At 40.9% G+C, this 19603-nt stretch overlaps 1 protein-coding gene across 2 annotated transcripts in view; it reads left to right on the top strand.

The window, feature by feature from the left end:
* The window catches only part of GPC5 (glypican 5), a 1062966-nt gene extending 1044634 nt beyond the window's left edge, over positions 1–18332 (top strand). Inside the window, exon 8 of one of the 2 annotated variants that reach the window (XM_075061528.1) lies at positions 17113–18332. In XM_075061528.1, the coding sequence (XP_074917629.1) occupies positions 17113–17270 (158 nt within the window). In that variant the 3' untranslated portion in view covers positions 17271–18332. Of the gene's footprint in view, positions 1–17109 lie in introns of both variants that reach the window. The other variant, XM_075061527.1, reaches the window with a different exon arrangement.
* The last annotated feature ends 1271 nt before the right edge of the window (positions 18333–19603 follow it).

Genomic DNA, 19603 nt, shown 5'->3' with positions numbered 1-19603 from the left:
TTATGAAGACCAAGGAGCTTTCTGGACCCAGCCTGGTCTCTATTTTCTTTCCAGTAAGTGTACACCACAGTCTGTTCTGTCTCAAGAAAAACTCTATTATCTCAAAATCCCCACCCTTCCTTTGTATCCTCGGACTCAATTACCATATTTCTCAGTGGCTTTTGTTACAGGGCCTAGGTGTAAAGTCTTTCTTTTACCTCAGATTGTTTTTTACCAGTCAGCCCTATATAGTTTCGTCATAAAAAGGCAGCTTTTGCCAACAAAACAGTGACAGTCTACACACCACTATGCTACTTTTGGCAGCAAAACTCCCATTTTGCTGACAAAAGAAAACCACCTCAATAAGAGGTATAGAGCTTTTTGTGGCAAAGTGAAAGTGACAAAGCATCAGTGTAAATCAGGGATCGGCAACCTCTGGCACGCGGCTTGCCAGGGTAAGCACCCTGGTGGGCTGGGCCAGTGTATTTACCTGCCACATCCGCAGGTTCAGCCGATTGCAGCTCCCATTGGCCACAGTTCGCCACTCCAAGCCAATGGGGGTGGCAGGAAGAGGCGGCCAGCAAATCCCTCAGCCCATGGGGTGTCCTGCTGCCCCCACTGGCCTGGAGCAGTGAACCGCGGCCAGTGGGAGCCATGATAGGCAGAACCTGTGGATGAGTCAGATAAATAAACTGGCCCGTCCCATCAGGGTGCTTACCCTCCGAGCTGCGTGCCAGAGGTTGCCATCCCCTTGTGCAGATGCTGCTATTTGTTATGTCGCCATAACTGGCCTCCCTCAGTATCCCACAATGACCGCTGTGACCGATCTGCACACTGATTTGAACTCAGATTCCCTGCATACAGCAACAAAGGCACCCCTACCCTTTCAAAGCTCCAGGAAGTTCTGACAGCTGAGCAGGCTGCTCCACTTGGGCAGCAAACAGCAAATCATTAATGTGGAATCCTGCTCTCCCCCCCCTAGTAACACATCATCAGGGCAGGCTGCTGCTATGGGGGGCGTAGCCGGGGGGTGGGAGAGGGACTGCTGTGCCATGAAAAGCCAAGGAGGGAGGCAAGGGCTGATGTGTGAGGGGGTGTCCCCCCGTCTCCTGCTGCTGTCTGAATTAAAGAGACAGCATGCCAACAAACCCACTCTCCTGCAACACTCACATTTCCCCAACACACACTCTGTCACCCAAACACACACACGTACTCCCTGTCATACACTCTCCCCTCTCCCCGCCCCTATACACTTCAGTTGAAAAGCAGCTGACAATCTAATAGGATGGCCATTGAATTATGGTATTGACAAACCTGCATCATGTGATGCTGTACCTCCCTCAAGAGGCATTCCAAACCCTCCCCAAAGCACACTGTGGCCAGTTGCACAGTGGGATAGCTTCCCACAGTGCACTGCTTTCTGTGTCGATGCAAGAGCTGCTAGTGTGGATGTGCACTGCAGACACAAGGAGCATAGTGTGGACATGCAACAGCAGTTTAATTTAAGCGGTGGCTGTATGTCACATAACTTTTGTTGACAAAACTCTGTAGTATAGACAAAGTCTCAGCCAGCCACCCCATCAAAGAGAATGTCCCTGTGATGATTGTTTCATGTTTTTGACAGCTAGACCCATTCAGTCTTAATGACTTGCAATCAAAATTCTTGTGTCTGCAGGGGTATGTGCTGGAACTGGCATCTTCCTCGACATTCCAACACACGAATCTGATTCATAAAACACATTTTGGCACACAGATGACTATTCATTGCTGAGCACCTCCACATTTGTTACAGGTAGAAAGAGTGTTTGGGTCTGGTACAAATGAAATTGAACTTTGAAACATTCCATTAAAGTCACCAATCTCTCAAATGAAAATTGAGGACTAGACATTTATGTGAAAGAAACTGATACAAAATAAATTGCATGATAAAAGATAGGCATGCTAGATTTTACATGGATTATAGTATAACAAATTTCAAATGTCACTTTGTAGGAGCTTTAGCCTCTGGCCCACAAAAATGACTAATGAGAAGTCTTTTCTGGGAAACTATGGTTTGCTACCTTTGATGTAAAGAGTGCATGTAGGCAAATCAAAATGAACACATCAAAATGTTGTATTGACAACAGGTCCAGATGTGTGAAAGTTCAACATAATTCCATTTGAATTGTGTAATGTTGAAGTTACCTTTGAAAATGTTGAAAAAACTTTACAAAACATTTTAACTTCAATAATGAACTGAAGCCACGAGGTTCTACCCAGATCCAAACTTCCCCAAAGTTTGTGTTTTCTATTCTTGGAGTTTTGTTCAGGTTCATCTGTCAGTTCTAGATTATATTCTGGTATATACCAAAATTATTGAATAGCAGGCCCGGCTCTAGCAATTTCGCCGCCCCAAGCACAGTGGCACGCCGCGAGGGGCGCTTTGCAGCTTGCCGGTCCTGCGGCTCCGGTGGACCTCCCGCAGGTTTCCCTGCGGGGGATCCAGTGGTCCTGCGGCTCTGGTGGACCTCCTGCAGGCGTGCCTGTGGATGCTTCACCGGAGCCGCGGGACCAGCGGACCCTCCACAGGCATGCCTGTGGGAGGTCCACCAGAGCCGCCTGCCACCCTCTTGGCGACCGGAAGAGCGCCCACCACGGTGTGCCGCCCCAAGCACATGCTTGGCACGCTGTGGCCTGGAACCGGCCCTGTTGATTAGGATGTAAACCTCTTACAATAGGCTTTTGATAAACTGAAAGCATCCAGTTTAAAACTGAGTCAAAACAAATGTGAATTGTTTAAGAGCCCAGTAATTTAAACAGGGCATTTCATTAGTAGGACATATAATATTCCTGATCACAGGAAAATTCTAACAACGAAGAATTTGCCTACTTCCACAATCATCAGAAAAGTCGCTGATTTATAGGATGTTGTTCCTATTACCATAGTTTTATTCTGGGTTTTGCACTGATTGCAAGGTCTTTGCACAGGTTAATGGCAAAAGGACAAAAGTTCATCAGTAGCGAATAGGATTGTAAAGCTGCATTTCACCACGTAAAATAGGTGCCACTGACAGCATTAATTCTGGGGTACCAAAGCTTTGAAATTATTTTTGTCATGGACATGGATTGCAGTGATACTGGGTTAGAGGACAAAGTAGTAGTTTTACTTCTTCTACCTAGCTCTTATAGAGAGCTTTTCACCAGTAGATCTCAAGGTGCCTGTGGTAAACGTCTGTCCCAGATCTGGATCTTAGCATACAAAATCTGGGTGCTTACTGTAAACCTCCCCAAGCTTATACCCAGCTTGGATCTTATTTCGCTGCCACCAGATAGTATTGAGGCTACTATCAGCCTGAGTTCCCCAACTTTCCCTGGGAGGACCCCCAAGACTCAGAAGTATGAGTCTACCGGCAAAGGAATGATCTCCCCTCCCTTCTCTCTCTCTCTCTGTTGTTCCGCTCTGAGCAACCTGAGGGAATTGATGCAATCTCTTTACATCACAATACCAAGAAACTTGTCTCCGTCTCTCCAAGGAGATAAGCCTTAAGCACCAGGGAACAGGAGCTGACTCTCTCTCTCTTTCTTTCCCCGTAACTTTTTTCCCGCCTGGACAATAGGAAAGTAACCCACAGAGCATGGGCTTTCCCTCCCCCCCTAGCCTGTCACAGATGTAACAGAGCTCCGGGCACAGAAATTTCTCTCCGCTTTGCCTCAATAGAAAGAAAACTCCCACAAGTTTTAAAAAGAAAACTTTATAAAAAAAAAGAAAGAAACTTACATATACTACACTCTGCATTAAGAAACTCAATACAGGGATATGGCTTATAAGAAAATAGGAATAAACAGCCTGATTAAAAGATAGCCCAATTAAACCAGTCCAGCAATCAACAGCCATGTAAATACAATCAAAGCACATCACAGCCTATTATTTTGTTTCCTTTGTACTCACACTTGATAATAATATTGAAAGAGATGAAGTTAGAAGAAAAGCTTGTTTACTCACAGCCGAGGAAAAAAAAAAGACCCCGAGTTCCTTTCCCTCCCAGACTTTAAAAAAAAAAATCCAGTTCTCTGATTGGTCCTCTGGTCAGGTGCTTGGTTCCCCCTTTGTTCACCCTTTACAGGCAAAAGAAAATTAACCCTTACCTATCTACTTATGACAGTGCCTTAGCTCAAAACTGAGTGGTAGCTATCAGCAGTTGCATGATAGTTGGATTTGTATCTATGCATGCAAAATAAAACCCAAGGATTCAAATGTACAATATTTTACTCTGTGCTGAATCTTTGCTTTCTAAATTATATATAAAAAGTACATTTTAGCCATCTTAAGCAAACAAGGGCTATGTCTACATTACTGGCCAAGGGTGTGATTTCCCTGACTGTGTACAAATTTTCATTCTAAGTACAAACCTGCCTGAAACTAGTGGGGAGGTACTTAATATGGCTCAGTCATGCCTCCACTGCCACTGTCTGTACAACCATGTCTTTTCATACTTTCATTAGCTCAATCAGCGTGAATATGTGTATACCAGCGGAGGAATCACACCCTTGACCAGTAATGTAGCGATAGCCCTTGTTTGCTTAAAATGGCTAAAATGTACTTTTTTAATGTACTTTAGAAAGCAAAGATTCAGCACAAAGTAAAATCTTGTACATCTGAATAAATATATAGCTTGTAGTGTATGCATAGCTACCTATTTTTCATTCCTAGAAGAGTGAAGATATGATTTGTGACATTGTGCTACATTACCTCATAAAAGCTTTGTTTTCTAAATGGAAATACATTCGTTTATTAATTTATAATATGAAACAAAAGCTACTCTGAACTTGGAAATAAAAACTTTTAAATCTTGGGACTAAGTTTTAATGTCTGCTGTTCTCACTGTTTATAAAACTTGCCAGACTTATCTTAAGACCATTGGTTACACTCTATTTCTCCTTTCTATTTCTGCAGCTTTGAGAAATTATGTGCAATTAAGCATGATAGTTTGGCTTCATTTCCTAATATATGGTTGGCCATGGAGAATTCTCCTAGCTAATGTTATTAGAAAGTCTGCTTAATTGGATTCTAACATTAACAGTAATGTTATTACTTTGTCTGTAGGCATGTTTAGTTGCAACTTCTGATTCCTTATGTGCTTGTATCTGTTCTTGTCTGTTTGTAACTTATTAGAATCATCCTTAACATGTATAAACTAAAAAAAGAGGATTTTAAATAGGACTAAGTTATTTCCTTCTGAAAAGTACAAACTATGTTCTCAGAAAGTTTATTCAGCAGCAATTTTACTGCAGAATGGTATTCTCCATGGCCAACCATTTATATTACTGCAGAGGCAGAGAACAAAAACTGACAACAGTTCAGCAAACAAAATTGTCCCTAAATAGATCTTACCCTTATCACACTAAGGATCTTCACACTAAGGAGTGCTACATTATAATGGCTGTGGAATAGTTTCCCCAAGGGAAATTGGTGAAAGCTCTGTTTCTTAAGACAAGACTGTATAAAGCACTGGAGAATGCTCTGTGAGGAAAAAATCTATTTCTAAATTCTATGACTCAATTTGGCCAATAGAATTTAACAACTCAGGAGCACCAGAAATCCCAGAAAAGATAAGGAGGGTATGTTGGAAGGGACAAGGAAGCTCTTTGAAAAAAATGATCACTGCATCTGTAGTCTAATGTTTTCCCTACAGTGCAAGTCTGTTGAGGAAACCTACAACTGCTAAAAATGCCCTTTTTCTGCTAAAAGCAGCAGAGAGTCCTGTGGCACCTTATAGACTAACAGATGTTTTGGAGCGTGAGCTTTCGTGGGTGAATACCCACTTCGTCAGACGCAGGTAGTGGAAATTTCCAGGGGCAGGTATATATATGCTAGCAAGCAAGCTAGAGATAACGAGGTTAGTTCATTCAGGGAGGGTGAGGCCCTGTTCTAGCCCTTTTCTACTACTGGCTAGAAGAGTGTGTCCCATCCTATTGGACTCTGATCCAGCAGCCATGATCCATTAATTTGTGATCTCTAAGCTTGATTCCTGAAATTCATTATATCTAGGAATGAAGCTGCCAGCCCTCGACAATCTCTTTTTGGGCCTGAATGGAGCAGCGCACATATTCAGTGACATAGGTCACCAACATTATTTCAGTGCTCCATTCTCTGCATTGCCTCCATGTGGGAATACAGAATCAAATTCTCTGTTTTGGGCCCACTATTCAAGGACCTCCACAGGATTGGCGCAGGTTACCTGAAGTACCTCTTCTCTGTGGCAGCCCACAGTAGCTGTGTTACACTAGAATAATTGATCTGTCAGCCACAGTTCAATTGTTAAAATCAAATGTCATGAGATTCGTGAATAGTTTTTCCACAGCTGTGAAACTTGCTGATGACCACCTCTGAATGGCCACAGACCTCACAACAAAATGCAACACTCCTTTGTTTGAATTAGGTTTTTGGTGAGGCAATTCTCCCTGTATTCAGTTGACTCCAATATTATTGACTTATGTCAGTCTGGAAACTAAGCTTAGCCATGGGTTTGGCTCTTATTGACTGTGGGACCATTTTCTTTTGCCTTATATATCCATGCAGAGTTCCACTAGGCAGTGTCAATTGACATCTTTGACTTTCTTGGAGCAGTGGGCTTCCACTGAGTCCAGGTGGTATTCCCTTCTCACTCCCATCCCTCTTTTTCTTTTATTTTAGTCCCATAAAAAGTAGCTGAACTGTGTATTTTTGCGGACCTACCCCTCTTTGGGTGGGAGGCCATTGTTGATTCTTTGGTGGTGCTTTTTGGGAGACCTCTCCAGTGGGGTATTCTTTTGAATTCGCTCCCTTACCTGGATCTGCAATAGCCCATATCTAATGATCTTCAAGATGTACTGCAAAATCATCTTTTTACTCTGGCATTTGTAAACAAGGCATAAATATGAGGTGGTAAATGTTGGCAGTAGGAACTTGACTTTGATTTTTAATTGCCTGGCCTACTGGTTATAAACTATATTGAATGGTACTGCTGCCTATATGTGAACTGACTATGGTCTCACTTAAGTCTGTAATGGGGACTGTTTGGGTAACCCAGGGTGTGTATTTGTGTGTGTGTGTTACAGGTCACCCTCTGTGCCCAATACACAGAGCTCATGAGTTGTTATAGCCTCCAGATACAGAGTTTTAGCTCAAGCTGTAGGAGCTGTCATCTTCAGTCCTTTAAATTAATATTTTCATATGCATTAATATTTGCATAATACTCTCTAGGGTAAAAGAATTACAGTCAAGCTCAGCATTTCTGGCACCAAATAGCACATATAAAAGATGTAGAGAAGTTGCTGAAACATTATTTTGTAAAATATGAGATCATTGTCAATGTTATGAACTTTCTTTTGGTTTTTTTAAATAGGTATTTTCTAAGACTACTCGGCCTACGTAGTGAAAAAATGAGTTCATGAGACTGGGAAGAAATCAGTTGAGTTCCAATTTGATATTGGTTCTTATTTAAAACTTTTTTTGTTTGTTTGTTTTCTTGTTGAACAGAGGCTTGAGTGATATTATTAGGCATTTATGAGCATAATGAAAACATTGACAATTCTATATTTTTTAAAGATAGGAAATATGTATCCTCAAGCATGGGGTCATAAACTAATGTCTGAATGACAAAGTTTGAGAGAAAACTTCCACTGGGCTGGGTATTCCAAATTCTCCACTATGGGTTTTCTTTCAGCTTCCTCTGAAGTATCTGGTACCAGTCACTATGAGAGTCAGGATACTGGAATAGATAGGTGCTGCCACAGCAGACAAGACCATGAATCTATCTTCCCTTATATATTTTTTTTGCAAGCTGTTTGTTTCTCCAGCATACCTCAAGATGAGATTTTAGATTTTAACATTCAAAGAATGACACCAGGGAACATGGATTAAAAACATTTTTCAGTAAAGAATTTTAGTATCAGTTTCTAATGACAGAGATGGCAATTATATATGCTTATAGAGACAATAGGTCCCATGATGAAAAAGTCTCATGCCTACGAAATAATTCATAATAAATATTTTTCTCTAATATCTTTTTTCTTTTTCACTGAACTTTCTTTCATCATGTATCATCTTAGCTAAAACAGCTTCCGTGAAGAAACAATGAGTTGAAAGTAGTAGGAAATTAAGTTGACTAAACTGATTTATAACTCAGATGAGGAAACCCATGGGCAATGCTGGATAATTGATTTTTCTTCACTATTAAGACCTAAAAGTCTCCAAAGGTTCTTGTGAAAATGTTTTTCACAATTCTTTAGGCTCTAAAGATTATCTGCTTAATTTATCCTTCATTAACTGAAAGCTAAACAAAGTAAACCAAGGTCACATTGTATACTAGGTTAATTTCTCGATTCTCAGCAAAGACATCTGTTATGTCACTATTCAGCCCTCACTTCTTCGAAAGCCAGTTATCACAAAATCACAAAGAAATGTGTTGTATAACTTGGTTTAAATACAGTAAACAATGGCACCTAAGTTATCTCCATGTTACAGTACCTTTTAGTAAAGGCCCAGTTGTGCCTTGGAGATAGATGCTGATCCACATAGGGGCTCATGCACTGTTGCTCTGCTTCATTTGACTCTACAGATTGTACTGTGTCTCAAGGAAGCACATTGCTTCCCAGAATTCAGATATGCAGGGCAAAATACCTGCTGTCATCCCCCTGAAAGGGAGTACAGCAGAGATACACTTGGCTGTATCTGCTCCTATTTCTCAAGAGTCATGTTACCTATATTTCCCTACTAGTGCTACTCCCTAACACTTAAAAGTGTGGAGCAGGGCTGTCATAACTATAAAGGGAAGGGTAACAACCCTCCGGTATACAATGCTATAAAATCCCTCTTGGCCAGAGGCACCAAAATCCTTTGACCTGTAAAGGGTTAAGAAGCTCAGGTAACCTGGCTGACACCTGACCAAAAGGACCAATGAGGGGACAAGATACTTTCAAATCTTGATGGGGGGGGAGGAAGGCTTTTTTTTGTGCTCTTTGTTTTTGGTGGTGTTTGCTCTTGGCACTAAGAGGGACCAGACATCAATCCATGTTCTCCAAATCTTTCTGCACAAGTCTCTCATATTTCAAACTTGTAAGTAACAGCCAGGCAAGGCGTGTTAGTTTTATCTTTGTTTTCTCAACTCGTAAATGTTCCTTTTGCTAGAGGGTTTACCTCTGTTTGCTGTAACTTTGAACCTAAGGCTAGAGGGGGTTCCCCTGGGCTTTTTGAATCTGATTACCCTGTAAAGTTATTTCCATCCTGATTTTACAAAGATGAACTTTACCTTTTCTTTTAATAAAATTCTTCTTTTAAGAACCAAGGGTTTTGGATCTGTGTTCACCAGGAATAATTGGTGAGGGTATACTCTCAAGCCTACCCAGGAAAAGGGGTGTAAGGACTTGCGGGGTGGGGAGGAATTAGTCTCAAATATGCCCAGGAAAGTGGGGGTTAGGGACTTGGGAAATATTTGGGGGAAGGTAGAGTTCCAAGTGGGTCTTCCCCAAGATTTGGAACACACTTGGTGGTGGCAGCTTACTGTTAACCTGAGCTGGTAAATAAGCTTAGGGGGTCTTTTCATGTGGGTCCCCACATCTGTACCCTAAAGTTCAGAGTGGGGGAGGAATCCTGACAAGGGCCTATAGGAATTAGTGGTTTGTCAAGTAAGTTACACAGGCGCAGCCATGCACCATCCTGCCAGCTGAGTCTTCATTACCCACTGAGGCTCAGTCACATGATCTTGACATGGAAGGACTCCATGGGGTTGGGGTTGAAGGAAGAGCTCCATTATCTCTAATCTTCACTGTCTGGTAAAATTTTGGCCATTGTTTGGTGTTTTGTGGTACTCCCAACTCATTTATGCCTAAAAGTAGCAAAGAGTCTTGTGGCACCTTATAGATTAACAGACATATTGGAGCATCTGTTAGTCTATAAGATGCCACAGGACTCTTTGCTGCTTTTACAGATCCAGATTAATGCGGCTACCCCTCTGATACTTGATTTATGCTTAAGAGCACCAAGGGGGGACATGGTATGACCCTAATTGATTAATTATCTTAATTTTCTCCAGTTTTTCTTACTGTGTAAAGTTATTACTCAGAACTCATTTACTGATAAATATAATAATATTATAAAACCATAAGAATCATATTTCCTAAAGTTAGACTTGTTTTTTAGGGGGAAAAAATGACTCAGACCTCTTGAAGTTAGACATGCTCCTTGGGAAAAATATAGCTGGTATTAACCACTTCTATGTTCCCTGGATATAGTTGAGAAACTCTTAGCAGTATCACCATCTATATTTTCCTGAGCCCTCTGTTATGACAGGCATCACCCCTCTGTACTCCTCAGAACCTCTATCCTATCCCTCTCCTGTTTGCCTTGCTTCTAAATTCTCCTGATCCATTAAGAGCTGCATCCTTATGTCTATATTCTACTCCCCACATTCTCATCATTCTCCATTCACCTGCACACTTTCAGAAGCCTTGTATGAGTTGATTCTCTATTTCCTCATACTATTCATCCTCCTTTTTCCAGACAACTCTTCAGTCCCAAGTACCACAGTCATAGCTTCATCTAAAATAATGTTCCTGCAGCACAATCATAAATTCCCTACCCAAACCTCTTGAATTCTCCCCGTCTCATTAGAAGTTTCAACATGACTGTCCTTCCAAATCCTGGCACATTTCTACAATAGCTGGCACTTTTCTTCACACTCCACAAGGTGTACAAAACAAAAGTATGCTCTCTAGTTTATATGTATATGTATTAAATGACTGAAATGAGTTTCAGCTAGGACCCTATATAAGAGTGGCATCTTGCAAGAGCCACATCCTATAAGATTTTCCATTTCTAAGGCATGCAGCCCCTCTTATTTAAAAATTCCTCCTTAAAAAAGGCACTTTTTATGGGCAAGAACTGTCTTTATTTATGACTTGGGAAGTACCATGCACACGGCTAGAATTTAACAAATACAGTAAACATTGATATAATTATTTTTAACAATAATATCTGAGACTCACATAAAACATGTGTGCTGTCTGAGGCATAATTTGGATGTTCTAGTACAGGGGTTTTCAAACTTCATTGCGCCACAACCCCCTTCTGACAACAAAAATTACTATATAACACCGAACCGTGGGCCCTCCCGAATCACCCCACTCTAGCAGGGGGATCAAAGCCAAAGCCTGAGCCTCATTGTCCTGGGCAGAGGGGAGGGCAAAGCTGAACCCCAAGGCCCACTGCTTCAGATGGGGGGGGGTCAAAGCTTCAGCCCAAGAGCTTCAGCCCCAGGAGGGGGGGCCTGTAACCCTGAGCCCCACCACCATGGGCTGAAGTTCTTGGGCTTCAGTCTAGTGCAGTGGGGCGTGGGCTTCACATTTGGCTCTGGGACCCAGCAAGTAGAGCACCAGCTCTGGCGACCCCATTCAAATGGGGTCATGACCCACATTGGAGTCCTGACCCACAGTTTGAGAACTGCTGTTCTAGCAAATGGCAGGGAGGGCACTGCACACCAGGAGAGTTCCTTTTCCTCCTCCTCAAAGCTAACTGGATTCTCCCAAAAAATGCATGGAAAAACATCTGACAACTTCATTGTAACTTGAAGAATCTCCTGACTTTCAGTGTGTGTGATTCAGCATACAGCAGACAGTGGAGTGCGGGGTGTGTGAAGTGATCTGAAGTAGGAGTGCAGATATTACTATGAAAGTGGGGATGAAGCTTGCTCGGCTCCAAACTTTCCCAGGCCAATGGTGAACAAAGTTGTTATTGTTGAGAGGTCTATTTAAAATGAATTTGGTGGTCTCAGTCCAGTTTCCTGGAGGCAAGTAATAGCAGAAAAGCCATTGGTGCTGACTGCAATGCTGTTGGCAATCTCAGCAGAGAGGCTCAGGATTCAATGACCACGTAAAGTGTCACTAGGGTTGGCCCTTCCAGGTCAAGGTTAAGGCATGTTACTGATTGTTGTTACCCTGCTGCTGCACCTGTTCTGTGGATAAATAGAACAGTTCAGCCTTCAGAGCTGTCAGTCCTGTCAGCTTTCACAAGCCCTAAATACACACACAGACAAAACCTTTGAAAAGAGGCTGGAGATGATAGAAACTTTTAAAGCTACTCTACTGTATTGACACACACACACTTGGCTGTAGTATGTACCACAGTGCTTTGTGACATGTTTTAGTTAGTTAATTATTACTAAAACAAATTAGAAAAATATTTTTCCGCTTCTGCCACTAGCTGGCTTTCACAGATGGTGGTGAGTGCAGACATGTGTGACGCTTGGAAGGTTTGCTTTGTCGGGGTTTGTGCAGACATTGTATTTACTTTTGGATCCCAGGGGTTCGCCTTCTATTACTGCCTCACAGGTTTGGCTTTAAACTGGAACAAAGCCAATATTTCAGTTACATTGCTGAGCTTTATCTGGCTTTCCATTAAAACACTGGCTTTTGCGTGATATTGACATTAAACCAGACGTTGCTCATAGCATAATGATTAGTGTAGACAGCACCTCCACCAGTTGATGGTGCTGTGTCCCCATCTGAGTGTTAAGATAGTGTTGTATTGTATGTGGTTATGTTGATCTGACCTGCAGGGGTTATCAGGAAGTTCAGCTGTGCCTGTTTGTACTGGAGTTGGTTGAATAAATTAGTGATTTTATAAGTGAGTATTACAATAGGTGGCAGTGGCTAAAAGATGGCAAAAGCACCTTTGCCTGAGAACAAATGCACCAGCTATGCAAATGAGACTGGAATCTATGAACACTTGACAGACTTTGACGACTTGCTGTCTGTGAATGTGTGATCTGATAATTGGATGGGGTTGCCCAAACCTTATATGAGAAGTTTCCCAATGCAGATTATGCTTCTTATAGATACTTGCATGACTGCTCTGATGGGGGATTGGCCCTTTTGAAATACCAGAAGGAATGGCAAGCCAGGGCGAAGGGGGAGGGACACCCTTGAATAGTTATTTGTTTGCATTGAGGAGACAGTTCAATAGGGTTTTTCCCTGTACCACCTTCAACGGTAGATGGCTCTGGGGAAGCAGACCCTGCTGTGCTGAATCTGGACCTGACAATGAAGAGAGGGGCCTATGTCCAGTGGAAAGTTCTGAGAGACTCTTGTGTAAAAAGTCAGCTTAGAAATGGTTTAGCAGGAGAACTTCATAACCTGCTGGTGAAGGATCATAACTAGGGCCCTGCCAAATTCATGGCCAGAAAAAAAACTTCACAAACCATGAAATCTGGTCTCGTTCTGTGAAATCTGGTCTTTTGTGTGATATTACCCTATACTATATAGATTTCATGAGGTGAGACCAGTGTTTCTCAAATTGGGGGTCCTGACCCAAAAGGGAGTTCCAGGAAGGTCACAAGGTTATTTTAGGGGGAGTCATGGTATTGCCACCCTTACTTCTGCACTGCCTTCAGAGCTGGACAGGTGGAGAGCAGCGGCTATTGGCTGGGCGCCCAACTCTGAAGGAAGTGTCCCCCTCACCAGCAGTGCAGAAATAAGGGTGGCAATACCATACCATGCCAACCTTACTTTTGCACTACTGCCGTCAGAGCTAGGTGGCCGGAGAGTGGTGGCTGCTGACTGAGGACCCAGGACCTAGCTCTGCAGGCAGCAGCACATACCATACCATGTCATCCTTATTTCTGCACAGGATCCCTGCCAGCAGCCACCACTCTCCAGCTGCCCAGCTCTGAAGGCAGTGCTGTCGCCAGCAGCAGTGCAGAAATAAAGGTAGCAGTACCACAACTACCCTCTCCCATAACCCTGTGACCCCTCCACAACTGCTATTTGGGTCAGGACCCCTACAATTACAGCACTGTGAAATTTCAGATATAAATAGCTGAAATCATGAAATATATTATTTTTTAAATCCCATGACTGTGAAATTTACCAAGTGGACTGTGAATTTGGTAAGACCATAAGCATAACTTCCTGGATAAATCTATGGACCAGATTATAAGCAGAGTTCAAAATGTGGAAGAAGAAATTGGTGTTTCCTTAAAGATATCAGATATTAATTCCCAGCCTCATGATGACTCCTTTATACCATATACACAACACTTGAAGAAATGATTGCTAGTGAAGTGGCTAAAAAATTGGAGGAGGCCCAAGTGCAGTTTTTCACAGGTGTCCCATGGGACCAAAGAGACTTTCCTGAGTGGCCCTCAGGCCAGATGATATTTGGCAGGCGATGCAGAAGCACAAGCCAATAGAGACGGCATTGCCTAAGCAGAGGAAAGGTCCATCAAGGGAAACTAGAAATTGCTGATGTAGTAGGTTACCATCAGCAACTATTAGAATGGCCCCCGTATAGAGCTCTCCAGATACCCATTAATATGTGTCTGGAGATATCGGTGGCTAGAAAACCACAATGCTATTGGACTAAGGATCTGAAGTAAATCTGATTTACTTTAAACATCCAGTCCTGAGAGGGAATAAAATGTGTATTACAGGAGTTGAATTGGAGTAGAATCATCACCTACTGCAGACAGCAGGAAAAATCTAGCTCCCGCTGAACTTGAGGTGTCTTCATAGTAAATCAACATTTGCTGTGGTCACCAATATTTCTAGCACTGTTGGGAGTGGATTTCACCCCCGGGCATCACAAAAATGTGTTGGATGTTAACAGAACTCACTTGTCCCTGGCCAATATTCAGATACCCCTACTGTCAGTAGGAGGAAACTAAACAATGTATCCTGATTAATAGAAAAACAAGAGCTCACCCCTTTGTAGTGGATTGAGAACTGATGCACAGATCTGTTAAAAGAAAGACGAGGGCAAACACTGAGAATGTTCAATACCTAACCAAGGGAGATGCAAAAGAGGATTCGGTGGTATTCCAATTCCGAGCAGATGCATGTGGCTTGTAATGGGAAACCGGTTGTAGAGGAGGAATTAGGCTACACAGCCTTGTGAGAGGAGACAACTATATTGATTCTGGCCATCAGGCCACATGGCCCTGCAACGGAGGGCAGCCCAATTGACTTGGCCATCAGACAGGGCAGTCTGATTAACTGTGATCACTAGGCAATACCACCCTGAGGTTAATGATGGTCAAGTGGACTTAGCCAGAGGGCTATAACAACATTTCCAGGCACCTAAAGAGAGAATGGGGGTGCACTTGTCCCCTGACAGTGCTATATTGTTACCTTAGTGTTAAACTGAGATTGTGCACTATATAAATATCTCATGTGTGCTAGACAAATGCATCACGTGGGCTGGATTTGTCTTAGAGGCTAGAAATTTGACACCCCTGCGGTAGACTCTCTTATATATCCACTGGGTCAAATGTATCTCTGTTATAGCCATGCAACCTTGTTGACTTTAATGGAGTTGCACAAGTGTAGCTGAAAGCCAAATTTGACCCAATGAATTCACTATGAAGTAGCACAGTCTGTAGAAGTGAAGCTTTCAAATGAAGAAAATCTTTGCTGAAGAGCTGGACAAGTGACCCAGACTATCTGCTTTCCATTCTATTTCCCACACCCCTAAGGAAAAATGCCTTGATTAACTCTGTTTGGTGATCCATTAAACCCTGATTCAGTGAAGTACTTAGTTACTGATCTTTTCCCAGGGAGACTATACACTGACCATGATCAGGAGGACTTACTTCCCCTCACCCCGTGCTCCCTATTGTTACTGTCTCTCCTTGTTTTCCAAGTTGCACTGTACTCATGGAGCTAGTTTTCACAAATTCCAGGCAATCACAATAGATTGATAAATCCACACAAAATAGCAGTCCATTCTCCTGTCTGAGTGCAACAGCAAAGAAGACAAACACATTCTAGCAGGTTTTATAGACAACATGATTGGCTTTCACCTACCCTTCCTTTAACACATTTTTTCAAAGCTACAGGAAGGAGATTTTAGTATGTACAGTAAGATCACAAAGGGCACTTTTCAAGCTACATGTAGGAGAAAAGGAGTATTTTTAGCACTAAAATAAAAAGTAATTAGCCTGGAAAATAAGGAGGTAGCAGAGAGCTGCTCCAGCTTCTGGTTAAACTGTAGCTTAAGAAGGAGAATAAAACCATGACTAAAATATTCATACTCCATCATAGCCCCTAAAAATGTAATGGAATCATGAGTTTATTCATCTTTGCTAATGACGCAGAAGGGTGAAAGAAATCCTAAACAATGAATAATAATGCAGGAACTCAGATTGTAGAATCAATACATCAGATCAGTAGAGCTAAGCTTCCTTACAATGCCTCTGTTCCAGTGCAATAGAGCTTACCTTCTGAATTATATATGTATTGACATAATTACATAAATATTGACTTTGCTTTATATGAAGTCTTTTTCGGTCTCAGTGTAATTACAATGTCAATATGTGTTGCATGTGATAACATTGAATTTAGACTTGTTAATTTTGATTGATAGTGGCAAGCCACAGGTTATTACATAGGATAAGACAGTTAGTCCTGAAGTATGCACACAAAATGGAAAGCAAATGACAATGCTGTTATGGCTGAATGTGTCTCCAGACTCTTCTACTTATGATTATTGAACCAGGTACTGGAGGTGTAATGGATGACTGTAATATCCTTGTTTCCTATTCTGGCAGGGTGGAAAAAAATGTCTTTTATATGTTCCTAAAGTTCAGAAACATTCAATCAGGAGCTGAATAAGAGTCTTCCTTGTTTACAGTTTGTCTTAGAACGTGACTTTATGTTGTGAAGTCCACCTTTCTCTATGCCAAAATGGAGGCCCTAAAATCCTCCATTAGTTACACCTTCGTTTCATCTAAATTTTGGATTCACACACCTGAAAGTTCTAGTAAAATTATCTCCATCTTCTTTCAAATTTAAGATATGAGTAGTTGATTTCTGGGTACTCTTGGGACTCACAAACTATTCACTTCAGTCTGTGAATATTTGCTTAGGTATAATTCTACAATAACTGCTCTGTCCAGTATTGGTAGGGCTGTGAATTACTTCCAAGGATAAACTGCCATATAGAGTGACATGTGTTTCTAGATGCAATTATGAAGAGTTTTGAATTTGGCAGTAACAAAAAGAATTAGAAACCAAACTGTGACAGTCTGTGTGCTCTGTATATTTAAATTTGTCCTAGCTGTATCATGTTGCCAGTAGTGGGAAAGCGTGCATCATCCTGTATTTTCTTATTTGTCTCAGCAGGGATGCCAGACAAGACAAACCTCAGTGACGTAAAGCAAATCCATCAAACAGATGGTGGCAGCACTTTAGACACAACTGGAGCAGGATCTACAGGAATGGCTGCTTATATGACATTTACGTTGATTAGTGTGGTAACATTACTTTTCAGTCTTTGGTAAATGTGCAGCTCTGTCTTGATATAAGCATCTCTTTTCAGTCTGTTTGTTCCTCCGCACAAGCCTGGAATAAGAGATTAAACATAGCAATATTTATGGTAGCCTGATCCTAGGTCTAGGTATTGACAAAATTGTTTGCTTGTGTAATATATTTCGTAGGTTTTTTTTACACCTGTATAATTAAGCAAAATCATATTTCTTTTTAGAATATTATGTTACAGATATAATAGCAGTATGTTGAACTTGCTGAATTCTGAACTACCATTAAAAAAGAGAAACCTGATTTAATTTCTCAGCATTTTTGTACTTGAAAATCCTGTCTCCTTTCTGTTTACAGAAAAATGCCCCCTATAAGACTTAAAAACTAGAATTTGTACATCTCATGAGTAAATGGGTGAAATTTTAAGTCTAAACTATTTTCTGTGAAAAATGAAGATTATACAACCCTGAAACATTCTGCAAATTTATGTTAGTTTTGGTGAATTGTTCATGTCTAAAAACAAACAAAAGTCAAAAAAGTCAATAATTTCATTTTCCCCTTTGCAAAACAAAACATTTAGATTTTTTTATTCAGACTGACTACTTGTTTTGAAATTTCCTTTTTTTAAAAAAAAATCAAAATCAAAATGAAATATTTTGTTTTTGGTAGAACAAAACATTTGTTTGACCCCCCAAAATCTATCACTTGCACAGTTATGCTGATAAAAAAAATATTGTAAACAGATAAAACTAATTTATGAGGGGTTTCTTTTCATACTTCAGGAAAATTAGATATTATGCGATGCTTGTGGGTGTGTATGTACATGTGATTACATCTTGGCCAGAGATAACAGGAAATTCTTGTGCCATATGGACATGATGGACTCTGGAGTGTTGTATAGTACTTAATGTGTATTGTATAGTTCAGTTACCAGTCACTAATTACATGTTCATATTTGATTATCTTGATTGTGACTGATCCACATCCCATTGCATCCAGAATGTCTTCAAAAATATTGTGCTGTTTCCTTCCTTTACAAATATGTATATACATATAAAACTGTACGCACATACTGTACTTAGAAGTCTTCCTAATCTGTAAAAATAAATTTTATATTAGACTAATATAGATAAGGATATAGAAATATTTGTGGTTCCTTAATGTGTAACATACAGGTAAACAGAAACTGCGTTTAAAAAACCCGACCCTAACATTACTAAAAGCAGCTGAATGCCCAGACAGAAGTCATTAGTAGGCATACCAGCCTATGTGTACATTTAGTTTGCCTATTGTTCCATCTAGTCCAGCATGCTGTCTCTAAGAGTGACCAGTACCAGATGCTTCAGAGGAAACTGAAAGAAACCCAAGAGTAGGCAGTTCAGAAATAACCCCTCCATAGGGAAAGATTTCTACTAATATCCATTAGTTAGAAATTGACTTACTTCCAGAAGCACTTTTTCCTTTCCAAACTGTGGTGGTTGCTGCTCTTTTAATCCTTACTACTGTGACTGGAGCAGGTATAATTTTCAAAAACACCTCAGAAACCCATTTTCAAGTAGTTTGGGCCCTTAGGAAGTTGTGAACATTTTACCCATTGTTCATGTATACATCCAGCCCTTTTCTAAATCATGCTAAACTAAGCCCCAATTATATCTCGTGGTTTTGCAGAGTGGATTTTTTAAAATAATCTTTTAGTATTTTGTAACTTGTGAGATTTAAACTAAGGATGCTAAAAACACCTGTAGGTAGACAATCCATATATTATTATAGCACTGGGCATCAAGACCGTTAGACGGTGTATACTGAAGTGTCTCACTACAAGTGAGAAGTTGGTGAGTAGTAGGTGTGAGAGACAGGTTTATGGAGCAGCCATTTTTAGACAAGAAGAGGGGATACGGGAAAATGCATTACTTATTTGTTTCACATTATACTATAACAACAAAGATTAAATAGATGGACACATTTTCCAAAATGTCTGACACTGTTACTTAGTAAAGTTCAGCTATTTTTCTTGAACTTTTTATAAAAAATCACCTTTAAATGGAGTTGCCATTTGAAACAAAAATTTAAAATGCACTATTTCTCATGCAACAATGTTTTCCTAGCACATGAATAAGTATTTTAAGGTGTCATCTTTCCTGAGTGTAGTCGCTGAAGTAGGTTGAGATGCATATACTTCTTTAGGAAACAGGCAGTGTTGGTGTTTTGTGAATGCCGCCTAATAAAAGATGAATCATAACTGCAGCCACATAACAGGTAGCGATAAATATATAATACTCCTTTTTTCTGACTATGCCAAAATTAATGTTAACAGTTCCACAGCACCTCTTTATAAGTATAGATTAAGAAGTAGAAG

The sequence above is a fragment of the Chelonoidis abingdonii genome, chromosome 1 (genome assembly GCF_003597395.2).
Source record: "Chelonoidis abingdonii isolate Lonesome George chromosome 1, CheloAbing_2.0, whole genome shotgun sequence".
In the NCBI taxonomy this organism is placed as follows: domain Eukaryota; kingdom Metazoa; phylum Chordata; order Testudines; family Testudinidae; genus Chelonoidis; species Chelonoidis abingdonii.
This window is presented reverse-complemented; position numbering and strand designations above follow the sequence as displayed.